Source organism: Magallana gigas, chromosome 6, assembly GCF_963853765.1.
Source record: "Magallana gigas chromosome 6, xbMagGiga1.1, whole genome shotgun sequence".
In the NCBI taxonomy this organism is placed as follows: Eukaryota; Metazoa; Mollusca; class Bivalvia; order Ostreida; family Ostreidae; genus Magallana; species Magallana gigas.
The window spans coordinates 38,009,269-38,026,004 of record NC_088858.1 but is presented as its reverse complement, the minus strand read 5'-3'; the positions used below and the strand labels follow the sequence as shown (position 1 = coordinate 38,026,004).

The window sequence follows — 16,736 nt, the reverse complement described above, 5'->3', positions numbered from 1 at the left end:
AATAAAAAGTATTGTAAAATTGACCTTATGTTTATTTGTTTTTGCTTTCATACTGTAAATACTTGAGTATGATTTGAATTAAATTACATTTAAAACGAGTCTTAAGCAAAAGATTTACTGCTATCGGCGAACTATATTTTACATAATTAAACAACAAAATCGGCCGGGTTGGGTTCCCGCAATCTTCAGCAGCCAGGACCGGTAGCTTGCATTTTTGATACCGTAAAATTGGAATTAATTCAAGGACACAGAAAAGAAAAATAGATATATAACTTATTGATATCGGTAAGTATTTTCAGATCAGATGAGGGGTTTATAAGTTGGAACACTTCACAACTTCTTGTATTTTGGTGTGAAGTCGGTTCAACATGGCGCGTTCGCTTTTTATTTGAACTTCAAAATATAGAATTAAAGGCGTACAAGAAATGACTGAAATTGAAGTTATAAATGTTTTTTAACTAGTCAAGAAGTTTTTAATCGTCTTTGATTGGAAAATAATTAATCTTCTGGTCTTGCTTTCAATATTCAACAGTAATTCGTACGACCTTGCAGATACTGATGCCTGAAACGTCATATCTTGGGGTTCCATTTTTCTAGGATTATCGATCGATTTCTGCATAATACATTGTTGTGCACTCTCATTCATTTAGGGCAGATAATAGTGTGTGTTTAATTATTGATGTGGTATGAAAGTTGAGTTAAACGCGTGTCAAAGTTACAGTTTCAATTTTTTATGTTCACAATTTTATAGATGTCCTGAGGGTCAGATTGTTTTTTAAGACTACCCTTTTGCAGATTTTTCTGTCATTTGTTATCAGTGTCGGTATGAGTTACAATGAAGAAAATGACCCGTCATTTGTAGTACTGGTGCCATTTTTATTAGGCACATGGTAAAGTAATTTATCAATGATCAATGTCATTTTTGTCCCTACATTGTAAAGTGTTTATCAATGAAAGTGAGGAGGTACACATCAACTTCTGGTTCATTAAGTTTAATGACCAATGAATGCTCTCTTCTCTCAGGCTCGTTTTAACGACTCACCCCCCCTCCCCCCCCTTTACATTTCCTGCTCCATCTTCTTGAGCTAAAGTATTTGGTATAGTTGCAATGTATACAGATTGGGTTAATTGCATTGAACTTAAGATTGAAACTATTTGAATAGGTTTTGCTTTGTATAAGACTGCGATGTGCAAAGTAAGACTCATAAAATATGCAGTGTTGTATGGAGTTGTTGGATATTTGTGAACTCTATTGGGAAAACAAACAGACAGTTTTTACTGGCAGGAGGTTTGCTTCATTCCTAATTGCAGAGATAAATGATCAATGTTAATGCGGCACCTTTGTTTAGTAATGGTAAATCAATGAGTCTGAAAACAGGCTACCACAGATTGATTAACGGAAAATTCATATTTATTTGTCCTAGTTAATGATGAGTGTCCATCATCGACCCTAAGTGATAAGAGAGGAATGTTTTAATTGGTGATTTGAAGATGTGGGCCAGTTTCAATTTTGTCTATAACTCTATATTAATGTTTATTGTTGAGTTGGCATCACATATTACTTTTTATTTAATTCATGTAAGCTTGCACTTTTGATACTTCTCCAAGAATCAGAGGAGTTTGGCTGACATTCAGAGGAATGAATCACTTTTATTCGACTTGAGATAATTGATCAAAGATTCCGATAAAACAGTATGATAGATCTGTATGCTGAGGTAATAACTTGGTATTATTGGCTCAAAGTTGTTGCCCATTGTCGTAATGATGGTAGAGGAGTGTTTGTCTGTACACAGGAGGTATTTGCCTAGTGGTGACTGTGTTTTGTGTGTAGTAGTATACTGTTTGCAGATGTTGGGAGCATCATCCAGGAGCTCAGCGTGAAATCTGACCCGGTGGTAATTAGCTCCACAGCCCTCCCTATCTCCCCCTCTCTGTGAACACTGTGAGCTTGTGTTTGCTGCTCAGGATGCTTCAAGGGAGAGATTCTTCTCTTCTGATATTTTGTGATTTAGTCTAAAAAAGCTGGATGTAAATTGTTAATTGGATTTTGTGTTTAGAGTCAATTACCAGATTCTGTTTTTGCCTCTGCGATATTTTGGAAGGATTAGTCTCTTGAAGCAGTAAGTTAAATTTTATGTTTTGGATGGTTATTTAAAAAAAAAAAAGACTGAAGAGGAATCTGATATACCAAAAAATAATTTCAATGAAAACAAATTAGAATATTGATATGTTTATAGGGTAATTTGAGTGTGTTCTCGAAAAAAAAGGACCTGCTACTACAATATGCAGAGTTGTGATTGTATTTAAAAGTAGATAAGAGGGAGAGGATTGTAAAGTTAAGAGTTTGACTGTGGAGTATAGTACGTAATCTTGTATGTACTTGTCAGATAAAAAAAGGACTTCATATTGAATGACTGATGTTATCAATTAGATATATGAGCAGTTTTATCTATCCAGCCAGATGATCAGACAATCATTTGCATTTGTCCTGAGCAGACAGCACACACTCATTACATAATATGCATATTTTCATCACAGGGCCCAGAAGGCTGTGAGACTAGGTCCATAATTGTGATTAAATTAGTTTAATAGCTCATTGTTACTTCAATGGTAGCACTTTTCAAGGGGCAATTATCAGCAGTTATGCATACAGGATGCAAGATTACATTCAAATGATCTGTAAGTGGGATAAGTACTTTATCCGCTGTTTTACACGGATGATCTTCTTGAAGGAAGAGGGAGGATGTTTTAAAAAGTAGTTGGAACTGCAAAGGTTTTTTTAGGGGGTTATTTTATTGTCTGCCACTTCATGTATTACTTGTATCAATAGGAAACCTGTGATGTAAATTCTTATTTTCTGCATAAACACATTTCTCTCCACTGCATAATATTACATTTGTTACACCATCAACAAAAATGCAGATCAATATTGTGTTCTCTGCCATACAACACTTGTTGACGGATCACTTCTGCATTTAAACTTTCATTGGGGACTATTCGTAGCACCTTGTGTATGTGGAAAAAAGGTGACTCATTTGTTTACTCAAAATTGTATGCTTGTTGACTTGAAAAGGTATCGAAAAGAGTTTTGCAAAGAGAAAGTTAAAATATTTGCTACACAGGTGATTATTTCTGAAGATTTTATTATGCATGAAATGTCACTTGTTAGTTTACTCAGATTTTATACTTGTAAAAGCAAAATATATTATCAATCAAATGCTTTTAGAAAGATACTGGTTCATTCCTCTTATTTTTTGTATGATATTTATGTGAATGTATGACAATTCATCAGGCCAATAAACAATGTATTATTTAGAGAACTGGTTGAAAGGCATTGATGTGAATATCTCTGGATTTTTAATTTGATACTTACCGGTACCAATTGCATTTTGTATTCCAGGTCAGTTGTGGCCAGGCTAAACAGCCGCCATGACGGAGATAGAGCAGTATAGTAATGGAGTCCGATGGGAGTCGGGGATGGATGAAGACTTTGATCCGGGAAGCAACTCCTCCAAACTCTTTGAAAGATCCAGGATCAAGGCTTTAGCAGGTACATTATATTGAATATTAGTATAAAGCATTAACACTTAAATAAGAGCATGGGAGTTATAATTAAAAACTTGGCTGTTTTGTGTCATGAACATTTTTGATGAATTTGAATGTTCGTGTGGTAGAAATTTTGAAAATTTGAGCCTGATTTGGACAAACGAATGATGCACGTTTTTTTATTCACTTCATTGTTTAAAGTTTTATTGAACATAAAGTAGGTGCGCAAATAAACTTGGCGTCGCTTTAAACTTTACAAATGTAGGTCAGGTCATGTTCATTGACTGACCTGTCATTTGTACTGTGTACTGTAATTACAGACAGATAAATTTACACATGGCTTAAAAGGCTATGTTTTTATTTAAAGTTAAATTGTTTCCTTTAGCATTCCTTATAATTGTTTCATTGAGAAATTCAGACTTTTAAATGCAGTAACCTCTTAGAATATTTTAAGTTATACCTTCTACAAAGTACTGGTACAAATTTTGACAGAAAAAAAATAAGTGACAATCTCATTAATTTACATGAGATTGTTTACGTTCTTTGCATATTTTTCTAAATAGTTTAAGTTTTCAGTAGAAGTCAATTAAAACACTATTGCAGTGTTAGCAACTGAATATGCTGAGAGCAGTACTTTGTTCAAATTGTTTCCCTAGTGGTTGTGCATAATGTCCTTGCTGTGTGCTCAGAGGAAGGAAATTGTGTCTAAGCTAGCTGTTCTTCTCACTCAGTAATGAAAACACTTTACAAGACACTAGTATGACATTCCGTATACACTATTATAATACAATTACATACAAAGGTCATTGTTTCATTTGTAACACAGTTAATAAAATGACGGATGTACTGTTTCGCTGATGAAAATTCATGGTCCCAAGTTATGGTTGTGAATTGTGTATTCATTCATTGAATGATGAAATGATCATCATTGCTGAACCTGGGGAATAATCTTGCAATTGATGTGAAGCAAGGAGACCAGCCATTTCCTGTCAAAAGGCTTTCCACTGATGGCTTGTTTATTGATGGCAGCCATTGTTAATAAACTGTGTATAGCAAATGTAATGAAATCTAATGAAAGCTGACCTCAGAACCATGCTGAAAGATATAATACTTTTGATATAGTTAGTTGGAATGGATGAAAATGACATCCTCAAATGTTACATCAGAGTTACAAGAAAAGGAATTTTTTAAAAAGATTAAAAAGCTTACAGGTAAAAATTTGTACAGTCGTGTGAATGGACTTCTAGGTTAAAGAAATGCAGTAGAGTGGAAATACCAGCTGTTGTTCTGATGGTGTGTAACACACTGTGTTTATGATCGATCCTTTGTGTATTTATGCAAGAAAAAAGTTATACATAATGTGTGTTACGTGCAGTCAGTACACACAAATATTAGAGATGTTTTCTTTCAAGCATTTATGTTTATTAGTCTAAACAGATTATCTTTATTGAAAGAATAACATATGAAAAAATAGAAATGCATTCTCATCACTAACATTACAGATGAACGAGAATCGGTACAGAAGAAGACATTTCAAAAATGGGTGAACTCGCACTTAATTCGAATGAGCTGCCGAATTCAGGACCTCTACATAGATCTCCGAGACGGCAAAATGCTCATGAAACTACTGGAAATTTTGTCTGGGGAAAGACTGGTATGGAAACTACGACAATATTTCTCTTCATCTCTCATTATCTGCAGACAAGACCCAAATTGTCCAATATTGATTTTGCTTATTGCTTATAATGTTATTTATGTATATATCTATACATGTTTATAAATAACTCAGTAGAGATCAAATTAAACTAGAGGAAGATCCATATCTTTCAAGTTTGTGAACTGATTGTATTTAGTTCAAATCAATCAAATTTATCAGTTCCCCTTTCTTGATGAATGACTTTGCCCTTAATATATAATTACATGTTCATTATCAATTTTGATTTTTCAATTGCAAGAACTCTATTGTCACGATTTTAACATCTAATTACAGCCTCGCCCCACCAAAGGAAAAATGAGGATTCATTGTCTGGAAAATGTAGACAAGGCACTACAGTTTTTACATGAACAAAAAGTGCACCTTGAGAACATGGGTGCACACGATATTGTGGATGGCAGTTCACGTCTCACACTGGGTCTCATTTGGACCATCATTCTTAGATTCCAGGTTAGTATGCCAAATCAATGTCCACATGCAAATTCAGAACCTTTTATATTCAAGCATTTGTAATCATCGTACTTCATCCATACTACAATGTGTACAACTTATTTCCAAAATTACCAAACGTTTCATTTAGGAACTTGCAAATAAAGTAATGTTAATCATACATAATTTACTGTAATTGTAGATCCAAGACATTACAGTGGAAGAAACTGACAACAGTGAGACAAAATCAGCTAAAGATGCTCTGTTACTTTGGTGCCAGATGAAGACTGCGGGATACCCTAATGTTAATGTTCGTAACTTCACAACAAGTTGGAGAGATGGCCTGGCATTCAATGCCCTTATACACAAACACAGGTTAGGCAGTAGTTATGTCCCCTATATCAGTCTAGATGTAGACTAAATAATTTATTCTTTTATAGAATAGAACTGATTAGAAATTCAAAATCCTTCAAAGTTTCCTCAATGCTTATATATCCTTTGAGTCCCTGGAAACTAGAAATGTTTGCATAAGCTGTAAGCAAAACATGGAAGAGAGAAAAAATTATAAGTGGCTGAGATTCCATCAATGTGTGTAGTCTGGAAGACTGGAAAAACAGCTGCCTTGCTTGTACAGGTTCTTATAAGTGATGATGTGTCAAGATCTGTAGCCAAGCCAACAGACTGTATAGTGGACATGCTTCATGGATCATGTCAGCCAATCAATACTTACAGATTACCCAGACCTATACTGCACTGTAGTCTGGGGAAATAACAGTTATTACTGAGAGGTCAAGAAAGAATGCCTTAAGATAACAGGGAAATTGTCTTTTGAAATGATATAACAGTGTGAACTGCGATTATGATAATTCATTATTAAGTCAGCCAATGTAATATATATACTGTAGAGAATAGCATGCTCTTCTTTAGTAGAGGAATGCAAGGACTGCTCTAGTTGTCAAGATCAAGAATAGATGAAAACCTAGTAATCAGAAGTGTGCAGTCTGTGTTGCAATTTCTGAATCCTGTGTAACAACTGCAACAACTGTAACAACTGCCCAATTTTCTATTTAAATGAAGAATGCAGATAAGGGATGTTTTAGTTTCTAGACAAAACAAACTGTCAGTGGAAATGAACACTAAATGGCTGAAGCTATGACTAATGCATTCCCATTGAACAGATTAGACAGTTTGGAGTTTGAGGTGCTTCAGCAAAAAGTGTAACGTGAAAACAGGGTGTAGACTCTGAATCAATTCATTCTTCACTGCTATTCTTGTCATGTTGCATTGTAGAAAAGTGGAATCCAAACAAGAACAATTTAGATATTGCCTCAGGGTATTAAACACCATTCAGACAGAGAGCATTGCTATTGATTTTGTTTCTGCAATCATTCGTGGAGGATGCATTGCTTTGAACACTGTAGGTTATATACTAGTATAAATATCATTCACAGTTTGAGTCTGTCTATCAGTGTACAAGATATTGCACAAAAGTAATGACTGCACCTTGGCAGGTTTCCTGCATTTTCTGTATGGCTAAAAATAGATTGCCAATGGATGCTTGTAACTGGTGATTCACGACTGGTCATAATCAAGCCCTGCAGGCTAAATCTTGTTCAGACTCAGTCAATAAACCAGTCAATCTAGCAATCCAAGGTGAAAGATCAAGAGATTTTTTTGTGAATTAGATTACACACTACATTATTGTAATGAGGTTAATTTCATGCTTACAAGTGTAATGATTTTCAGTTGAATGTTGTTACTATGTTATCTCAATATCGAGGGTAAATCTATTTAAAGGAAATGAAATCTTGGTGCTTGAAATGGAGCCTGTATGCTAGTATACACACATACAATTATTAATAAAAAGACCCCTCCCAAGCACTAAATATATGTGTTATACAGCTTGTGTTATCTTTGGAATGTGGCTTATCTGGAGCACTTGTTTTTGTTGGAGTGAGAAAGATAGACTCAGCATTTGGCACATCCGGATTATAGATCAAAATAAGAACAAATTACAATTTAACTGTTACAAATATCAGAGATGCAAAGTCTGCATGGATCTAAACTGATTGTATATATTTTGGCTTTATGTTGAGTGTAGTATGATAAGTTCTGAGGTTTTCCCCATAGGTAGATGTTTATCATTTCCACCTGGTGTTCTGCCTCTCAGAGTTTGGTACTCTGGAATGTGGGTTACAGCTTGCCATGTAAACCCCCCTGTTTCTGTGGTAACAGGTTATGAAGGTATTTGCCAGAGATGTTATTGTGAACTTGACTATAAGACAATGAATTGTCTCTCAAGCCTTTTTGTTTAAGCTCACAATTATCTGGGTTATCTGTAAAAAGAAGAAAAAAAATAGTAAAGTTGAAAAAATTGCACGTTGAAATATCAGAGAGGGATATGAAAATGAAAGAAGCAATGGTGGTTCTGGAAAGAGAATTTGCACATGAAAATTCTTAAAGGGATGTGAAAATGAAATAAGAAGTCAAGGGAATTCCCATTTGACCTGATTAAAACATGTTTATATTTTTTATCTTGTTAACCCAATATAAAGGTTTGGGATATTTAATAACACATTCCAGATGGCAGTTCAAGCTTATGTTACAGTATTGTTTATGCTGTGAAATGACCCATGCGGAGTCATTATCAGCTTTCAGGCTCCTATTCAGTTTGCCAACACCCATACCTACTTCAAGTAAGCATTTGCAAGGAAAAAAAAACAATTTGTCATTGTTCATTTAAATCTGAGTAAACAGGCAATGAAACAGGTTCAGGGGGTTTAAGGTTTATTGACTGATGATGATGCATGTGAATAAGAATTATGGATGAGTGTACACATGCATGACCTTGAATACATTTCCTCAGTAAGGCATTTCTACACTGTGGGTTGATAAGATCTGATAGCTTACATGTCTGATGGCCTGCAGAGAGACCAATTTACTCTGACTGGCTGGATACAACCCAAGGGACAGCATGCTAACACCTTGAATGTTTAGTTTAAATTACCCAACAAAACCTGATTACATTATTTATAAATACTCGACTGAGAGTCAGAACATTTTGTCAAAACAGACCAGCCCTTTAATAATTTTAGATAAACTTAATGTTGGTATGTATAGATGAGTTATGTAAATTCTAACAATTACAGTTTCACAACAATATTGATAGCTTTCTCTGCCTGTGATTAACTTGATAGTTATGTTTTGTGTGGGTATGTTGTGTAAAGACTTGCCTCTTGTCGCAACAAGTGAATTTCCAGTTCTTGTTACTTGTTACAAAAATAAATCGCACAAACATATTTTTTTTCTGTTATGTTCCATCATGAGGCAACTGGTGGTACTTGATGCCGCAGCTTTTATTTTCGGTTGTCTGGAATCGATCTCGTGATCGTGTTCATATTGCATTCAACAAGGATTGAAAACTCACTCAGTGGGAACTTATCAGTATTCATAGCCTTCCCAGCCAAGCCCTACAGATATGTAATGCTATACCTATGTCTACCTATGTTGTAGTCTCCACCAGGTAGATAATGTCTGAGCATCAATGAATGGGGTAGATGTGACAAAGCATCTGTCATTGATTAAACCAATGTGTGTAGATATCGGGGTTTCACAGACGGTTTTCTATATAGAATTGTTGTTTTCTTTGGTAACATCTATCAGGACTAGGGTGTAGATGTTTCTATTTCGAGAGAGATCTTGAGAGATTACTTGTTGAAAGGTGTTAAAAGTTCATCCTGCTTTGTTTTCTCTGTTTTTTCTCAAAATTTATTTTAAGAATTCATTTGTGCACATTGCCATATGCTTACTAGCTGAACAATGTATAATAAAATATGGAATGAGCAAAAAATTCTGAAGTTTTTTTCTGTATTTGATTTCAGACCTGACTTGATCCAGTATGACAAGCTACAGAAATCCAATGCTCTGTATAACCTTAACAATGCTTTTGAAGTGGCTGAGGAGAAACTGGGGCTCACCCGTCTCCTGGATCCAGAAGGTCAGTACTCAATAGTGGTCACCCTGTCAAAAAGGGGTCAAACAATCTCCAAAAATATCGTCAAGACATTGCCCCCCCCCCCCCCCAAAAAAAAAAGGGGAGGGGGGTATCAAAACTTGCCAAATCTCAAATGTCAGCAAATATCCCAAGACAATTAAAAACATCTCTAAGTCTAGAGATGTATAAGTGGCTAATTGAATTGTAATTTCATTGTTGATTTCCATTGCTGATATATCATTGATGACAATAAAATGGTTCAATGGTTTTTCAATATTGAAACATTAAATGTACCTTTTGGGGACATGATTTTAATAGGTATTACATGAACACACTTAGGCTACTACTTACATTTTGAATGTACTATACCTTTGCAGATTGTAACGTTGAATTCCCGGATGAGAAATCCATCATCACCTATGTTGTCACATATTATCATTACTTCTCCAAGATGAAGGCAGAATCTGTCCAGGGCAAAAGAATTGGAAAGGTATCAATATTCCCAAGATGGACAAATAAAGCTTTCATTTGTTTTTAAATTTTATATTCATTGATAAACATGATAAAAGTAAATTTATGGATAAGAATTGGAGACCAATTTGATTGAAAGATCAATGGTTATCAAAGAGGTTGTCTATATACAATAATGATTTAAGTGTATACTGTTGTTAATGTTCCTTTATTGGTTTACAGGTTATTGACCATGCCCTTGACTCCGATAAACAAGTCCAAGACTACGAGACCTTCACCTCTGACCTCCTAGAGTGGATCGAACAAACCATTGTCATCCTGAATGACCGACAGTTTGCCAATTCCCTGTATGGTGTACAGCAGCAGTTAGCAGCCTTCAACTCTTACAGAACCAAGGAAAAACCTAAAAAGTACAACATTCTTTTTTCCCCGTGGATGCAATTCATTAGGAATATCTTTTTTCAGTCTTTTAAGTCTTAAATAGCTTGGGTTAAAGGTCAACTGATAAATTGTTTTTGAATTGTAAATGTTTTGTTAGAAGTGATGGAGTTAAAATTAAAATGTCTTTTCATTGTGCATTCAATTAATTTTACAGGTTTGATGAAAAGGGCAATCTAGAAGTTTTGCTGTTTACTCTGCAAAGTGAGATGCGTGCAAACAACCAAAAACCATACCTGCCGAAAGAAGGAAAATTGATTTCTGACATAAATAAAGCTTGGGATAGACTAGAAAAGGCAGAACATGAGAGGGAATTGGCCCTCAGAGAGGAACTTATAAGGTAGAGGACAAATTACAAAAAGATAAAAGCAAAGCCAATTAAAATTCTTGCTTAAGGTTCAAACTATCAGAACAGGTGGTTGAATTCTTCCATTTTGCTTACAGACAAGAGAAATTAGAGCAGCTAGCTGCCCGATTTGACAGAAAAGCTGGCATGAGAGAAACCTGGCTGAGTGAGAACCAGAGACTGGTGTCACAGGACAACTTTGGAGAAGACCTGCCCGCAGTGGAGGCTGCCACCAAGAAACACGAGGCCATCGAGACCGACATCAATGCGTACGAGGAGAGAGTCCAGGCTGTGGTGTCTGTGTGTTTTGAACTTGAACAGGAGAAATACAATGACGTTGAGAGGATCACTGCAAGGTGTGATAATAAATTATGATAAAGTTTTGGAATCTACATACATATGGTATGTGTATGTATTGAATTGTTTACATGTAATTCATGAGTAATGATTCCTTTTTACTGTGTTGAAGGAAAGACAATGTCATACGGCTGTGGAACTATTTACTGGAACTTTTGAGAGCTAGACGAATGAGACTAGAAATGTCCCTCAGTCTACAAAAGATCTTCCAAGAAATGTTGTACATCTTGGACTGGATGGAAGAAATTAAGGTATAACTCTAAACTTTAGTGCTGTTCTTCAAAACTTTATACTTTAGTGCTATTCTAGCGTATATAAGATTTTCTTTATCTAGTTTGGATGATTTTATGTATTGTTTTGTTCATAGGCTCGCCTGATGTCTGAGGACTATGGTAAACACTTGATGAGTGTGGAGGACCTGCTACAGAAGCACAGTCTACTGGAGGCAGATATCCACGTCCTGGGAGAACGTGTCAAGACCGTCAACACCTCAGCCATGAAGTTTGTGGATGGCGATGCTGTGGAGGCTGGAGGTAAAAACCATTTTAACTGATTTTGTTAAAAAAAATTAACATGTAATTGATATATGTTGGGAAAAGAAAACAGTTTCAAGCTTACAAGGGTATTTTTGAATGATTTAGTAGTAAAGTTTTACTTCAAATTACTGTTTTAAAGGCTACCACCCAGCAGATCCTAAAGTTGTGCGTGACCGCATGAAGACCTTGGAGGATGCGTACGAGGAACTTGTTCGACTGGCGGCTGAGAGGAGGGACAGACTGGAGGACTCGCGCAAACTGTGGCAGTTCTACTGGGACATGGCGGACGAGGAGGGCTGGATCAAGGAGAAGGAACAGCTCATGTCCTCGCCCGACCTGGGCCGCGATCTCACCAGTGTCCATTTGCTGCTCAACAAACAAAAGGTAGAATTTGTGAAAGGAAAGCTGTAGTGTTTATGTCTAATATTCATGAAGTCTAAGATGAGTATTATTCAGCGGTTGACTCACATGTACCGTAATCCGGTGAATATAATACGCACTTTTTTCCCAGCATTTTTTACCGTGAGAAAGGGGTGCGTATTATACATCCCTATAGGATTTGGACATATTTTTTCCCTAGCTGAAGCACAGGGTATCATACTGCCGTATTACCTGTTCACAGACAGGACCGATACCCCGCTATACATCGTAACATTACTTCATTATCACATATATATTATTATTTAACCCTTAGGAAATCATTGTTATAGCATGTAATTAAAGAAAATGTATACTTTAAGTCTGTTAATAAATAAACTGTTTCAAAATGGCCTTTAAAAATTAATTTGAACTGCCTATTCTTTATCTCCGTGTACGCCGCCATTACAGCTGTTATTAATAGAATGCGAACTTGGATGGCCACGTGCTATTTGTAACCTAACTTTGAAAACAGCTTACAAATCATTTGGCTCACTTTTAACCATTTTCATGTAATGCTAATTAATTTATTGCAAATAATTATGAATATAAATAATTCTATAACTTATTCCGTTAATTGAAGCCATTGAAACAGTACTAGTTGTGCTCCCCCACCGCTAACGCTTGACACCTTGGGTATCTCAGACACCCCCCTTAGGCTATGTGTACTATACACAACACAACTATTTGTGCATATATTTCATTATGTTCCAGGCCTCTAATCGATCACTTTGATCAGAGTCATTTAAGAATTTAATAAGGTCCGTTATCTCCATACCTGTACATCGTCCGTTTTTCACTTCACAGGGTTTGTAATGACTTAACAATTATATAACGCTTGTTTAAAGTAGTTGATTTTATTTACGGTAGAATATTTAATACTAGGTCTATTTAAAACACTGATTATGAATTAAAGATATTACCGCGATGTATTAGTTACTATATATCCGTATCTAAGAAAATATTGTGTTTTTCTTATTTCCCACAGCGTATTCCCGCGATGAAGTTGAGCATGCATACAAAGTATTACTGCTTTGTTGATACTCTGGATTACCGTTTGGTCAATTTTTTTGATGCGTATTATACATCCCAACAAGCTTTTTTTCACCATTTTCAGGCCCAAAGTGGGGGGTGCGTATTGTACACTACTGCGTATTATATTCACCGGATTACGGTAGTTAGGTAGTGATTTTAACATTACAGATGATTTTATATACTTGTACTTTTGGAATGAATACTCTTCTGATTTAAGATAAGTGGACAGAAATTGTCCACTCAGTAGTTAGAACATAGAAAGTGAAGTTTATATTTTTGCTATTTACAGCAAATGGAGGATGAGATGACAGCACGACACACACATCTACAGTCAGTGCTGCAGGTTGGTTACGACCTCATCACTGCCGGAAACTTCGGAGCAGAGAAGATCCAGGAGAGGATTGATGAGATCAACCAGAAATGGGAGAGTCTCATTGACCTGGCCGCCTTCAGGAAGAAGAGGCTCAATGAAGCAGTCGACTACTATCAGGTTAGTAACCATTGAATCTACAGAATCTATATTGATATTTTTGAACTGATGATAAACATCTCCTTCATTCAATTTTAAATTATAATTTTTGGGGGGTTTGCTTATTGATTGTCTGGTTGTACATTGTAGTTCTTTGCTGATGCTGATGATGTGGATGCCTGGATGTTTGACATCTTCCGCATTGTTTCCAGTGAAGATGTTGGCAAAGATGAGGCCAGTGTACAGTCTCTACTGAAAAAACACAAGGTGAGATCCAGGTCTTTTATAGTTGATGCATGCTTAGCATTTTCTGAAATGTACTTGCGGTATCAAAGACCAACATATTTTTGCATTATTTATGCAGGAGGTTACAGATGAACTTAAGAACTATGAAAGTACCTTGGCTGCACTTCATGAACAAGCTGCCAACTTGGGAGAACAGGACAGAGAATCTCCTGACATACAGAACAGACTGGGAAGCATTGACAACCGTTACCAGGAATTACTGGAACTGGCCAAACTCCGCAAACAGAGGCTGCTGGATGCCCTGTCCCTCTACAAACTCTTCAACGAGGCTGATGGTGTTGAAACATGGATAGATGAAAAGGTTTGTGTGGAGTTGTTTTTGTTGTCCAAAATTGAAGATGAGGTCATTTTGAATTTTTTTTCACAATTTTGTAATTTGTATGACATGTTAAAATATTTTTTTTTTTTTGGAAAACAGGAGAAATTCTTGACCACCATGATCATCACTGATGACATTGAAGAGATTGCCATCATGAAGCACCGCTTTGACAGTTTCGAGCATGAGATGAATGCTACTGCCTCCAAGGTGGCTGTTGTCAACCAGCTGGCCCGTCAACTGCTGCAGATCGAACACCCAGGAGCTGCAGAAGTTATTAGTAGGCAGAATCAACTTAATGGAAGGTCAGTGTAATGAAAAGTAAAGTCTGATCAATGCTCAATTATTCTTAAAATGGAATGCCTGTCATAGATATAAGCAATGTTTGTTTGTTGTACTGTGTTGTGGAATAAGGTGAAAATCCTTACATTTGTTGTAGCTGGAACAACTTGCGAGATCTTGTTGACCAGAAGAGGGAAGAGATCAACATTTCCCATGGTCTTCAGAACTTCCATATTGAGTGCAATGAAACCATTGTAAGTTGTGTAGATTTATATTTTGTTAAGCAGCTTTATGGCAATATGTGGTAGGATGACTAATTTTATGTTTATGTGTACAGAGCTGGATCCATGAGAAAGCTAAAGTTATTGAGTCCACTGATGAACTTGGCAATGATCTGGCTGGTGTCATGACTCTACAGAGAAGACTGAGTGGAATGGAAAGAGATCTAGCTGCCATCCAGGCTAAGGTAAATTCTGCTGATGTACCATATCAAACAGTGAAATAAAACAAAAAGATGAACGTTGTACAAGTGAAATATAAAAATCGTGTGAAATACACTGTATGATGTTTTTGTTTTGTAGCTTGAGTCTCTGCAAGGAGAGGCAGAGAAACTGCAAGATACCAAGCCTGAGGAAGCTCAAATCATCCGAGAGAAGATTGCGGAGATTAACAATGTCTGGATGGATCTCAAGGACATGGTGAGCTCTCGTTATGTTTGTCCTTGACTTTATTATGCATGGAAGAATGTTAAAGATTTTTGAAGGGGATTTAGAATTTCAAGGTTCACATAAAAATCAATTTTTTTAGCTGAGGGAGAGAGATGAGAAACTTGGAGAGGCTGGAGAATTACAGCGTTTCCTTGGAAACTTGGATCACTTCCAGCAATGGCTGTCTCGTACTCAGACCACGGTGGCCTCAGAAGACATCCCCAACAGTCTGGCCGATGCCGAGAAGCTGCTCAACCAGCACCAGCAGCTGAAGGACGAGATCGACGCCTACGCCCCCGAGTATGCCAAGATGAAGGACTTCGGAGATAAGGTCACTGAGGGACAAGAAGACCCCCAGTACATGTTTCTGCGCCAGGTATACAAACTTTCTACTTGAGTCTTGTATATCTTTCATGACTTAAAACAATGACCTGAGATATTTCATGAAAATGTGTGAGTGTTTACCAAATATATGTTTTGTTTTGTCCTGATTTCCACAGAGATTACAAGCTCTGGACAGTGGATGGGAGGAATTACTTCAGATGTGGGAAAACAGACAACAGTTGCTCTCTCAGAGCTTAAACCTACAGGTAGGTTCATTTAGTATTTACTTTTGCTTAAGTGAATTTTAATACTTAAACATGAACAATGTACATATTCTATGTAAGCCATTAATAAAATTTTGATTTGAGGTATACTTTGTTATCAAATGCACATATTAAATCATGATTGTCTTACAGATGTACTTGAGAGATGCAAAACAGGCCGAGGTGTTGCTTAACCAACAAGAAAACTTCTTGTCAAAGGAGGAAGTACCGGTATGTATTGTTATGTTCTATAGCACTAATTCTTGAAATCATGATTGCATATTCCATATTGCATGCATTTCCATGCATATGAATCTCATCTTTTTCTCATATGCTTCAATCTGTTATATAAATACTGTATTTTTAAAAATGATATTCATAGCATTCAAAGTAGACAGCCAAAAAAAAAATGGATTACAAACTTTTCAATTTTTTCATGCACTCTGAATATTTAAATATTGAATGCAAATGCACAGAATGAAAATGCACATCTAGCCAGCATGTTTGATAGTGTGTCATGTGAATCAAATGGCTGACATCGACACAGCGGTCAAGTGTTTTCATTGGTAATGTGTTATGTCATGTTTCCTCTAGTCTTCTTTGGGACTTCTTGATAAACAGGTAATGTTGTTCCATTGGTTGTGTCAATTGCTGTGCGTGTCTGATGGATAAACCTTTATTTTTGTCCCATTTTTTTTATTTCTTCTCATTTTGCACACCTTGCAGTCAGACAGGAAATCATTTCAACCAGGAAATTATTTTCTGTATGACATCAGCTTTGTGACC

General features: G+C 36.2%; 1 protein-coding gene across 12 annotated transcripts in view; it reads left to right on the top strand.

Moving 5' to 3' along the window:
• Nucleotides 1–129: 129 nt before the first annotated feature.
• Nucleotides 130–16,736, top strand: part of LOC105340614 (spectrin beta chain) — a 28,372-nt gene continuing 11,765 nt past the window's right edge. For 9 of the 12 annotated variants that reach the window (XM_066087368.1, XM_066087366.1, XM_066087361.1 and 6 more), the window contains exons 1-24: nt 130–285; nt 3,401–3,550; nt 5,049–5,200; nt 5,537–5,710; nt 5,892–6,064; nt 9,571–9,686; nt 10,061–10,173; nt 10,377–10,564; nt 10,750–10,932; nt 11,037–11,294; nt 11,408–11,546; nt 11,663–11,828; nt 11,971–12,215; nt 13,573–13,773; nt 13,903–14,019; nt 14,117–14,359; nt 14,477–14,679; nt 14,814–14,910; nt 14,994–15,122; nt 15,238–15,354; nt 15,464–15,739; nt 15,864–15,953; nt 16,104–16,181; nt 16,545–16,571. In XM_066087368.1, the coding sequence (XP_065943440.1) occupies nt 3,430–3,550; nt 5,049–5,200; nt 5,537–5,710; nt 5,892–6,064; nt 9,571–9,686; nt 10,061–10,173; nt 10,377–10,564; nt 10,750–10,932; nt 11,037–11,294; nt 11,408–11,546; nt 11,663–11,828; nt 11,971–12,215; nt 13,573–13,773; nt 13,903–14,019; nt 14,117–14,359; nt 14,477–14,679; nt 14,814–14,910; nt 14,994–15,122; nt 15,238–15,354; nt 15,464–15,739; nt 15,864–15,953; nt 16,104–16,181; nt 16,545–16,571 (3,606 nt within the window). In that variant the 5' untranslated portion in view covers nt 130–285; nt 3,401–3,429. Of the gene's footprint in view, nt 286–1,848; nt 2,121–3,004; nt 3,027–3,400; nt 3,551–5,048; nt 5,201–5,536; nt 5,711–5,891; nt 6,065–9,570; nt 9,687–10,060; nt 10,174–10,376; nt 10,565–10,749; nt 10,933–11,036; nt 11,295–11,407; nt 11,547–11,662; nt 11,829–11,970; nt 12,216–13,572; nt 13,774–13,902; nt 14,020–14,116; nt 14,360–14,476; nt 14,680–14,813; nt 14,911–14,993; nt 15,123–15,237; nt 15,355–15,463; nt 15,740–15,863; nt 15,954–16,103; nt 16,182–16,544; nt 16,572–16,736 lie in introns of those variants that run through there. The other 3 variants (XM_066087358.1, XM_066087359.1, XM_066087360.1) reach the window with 3 other exon arrangements.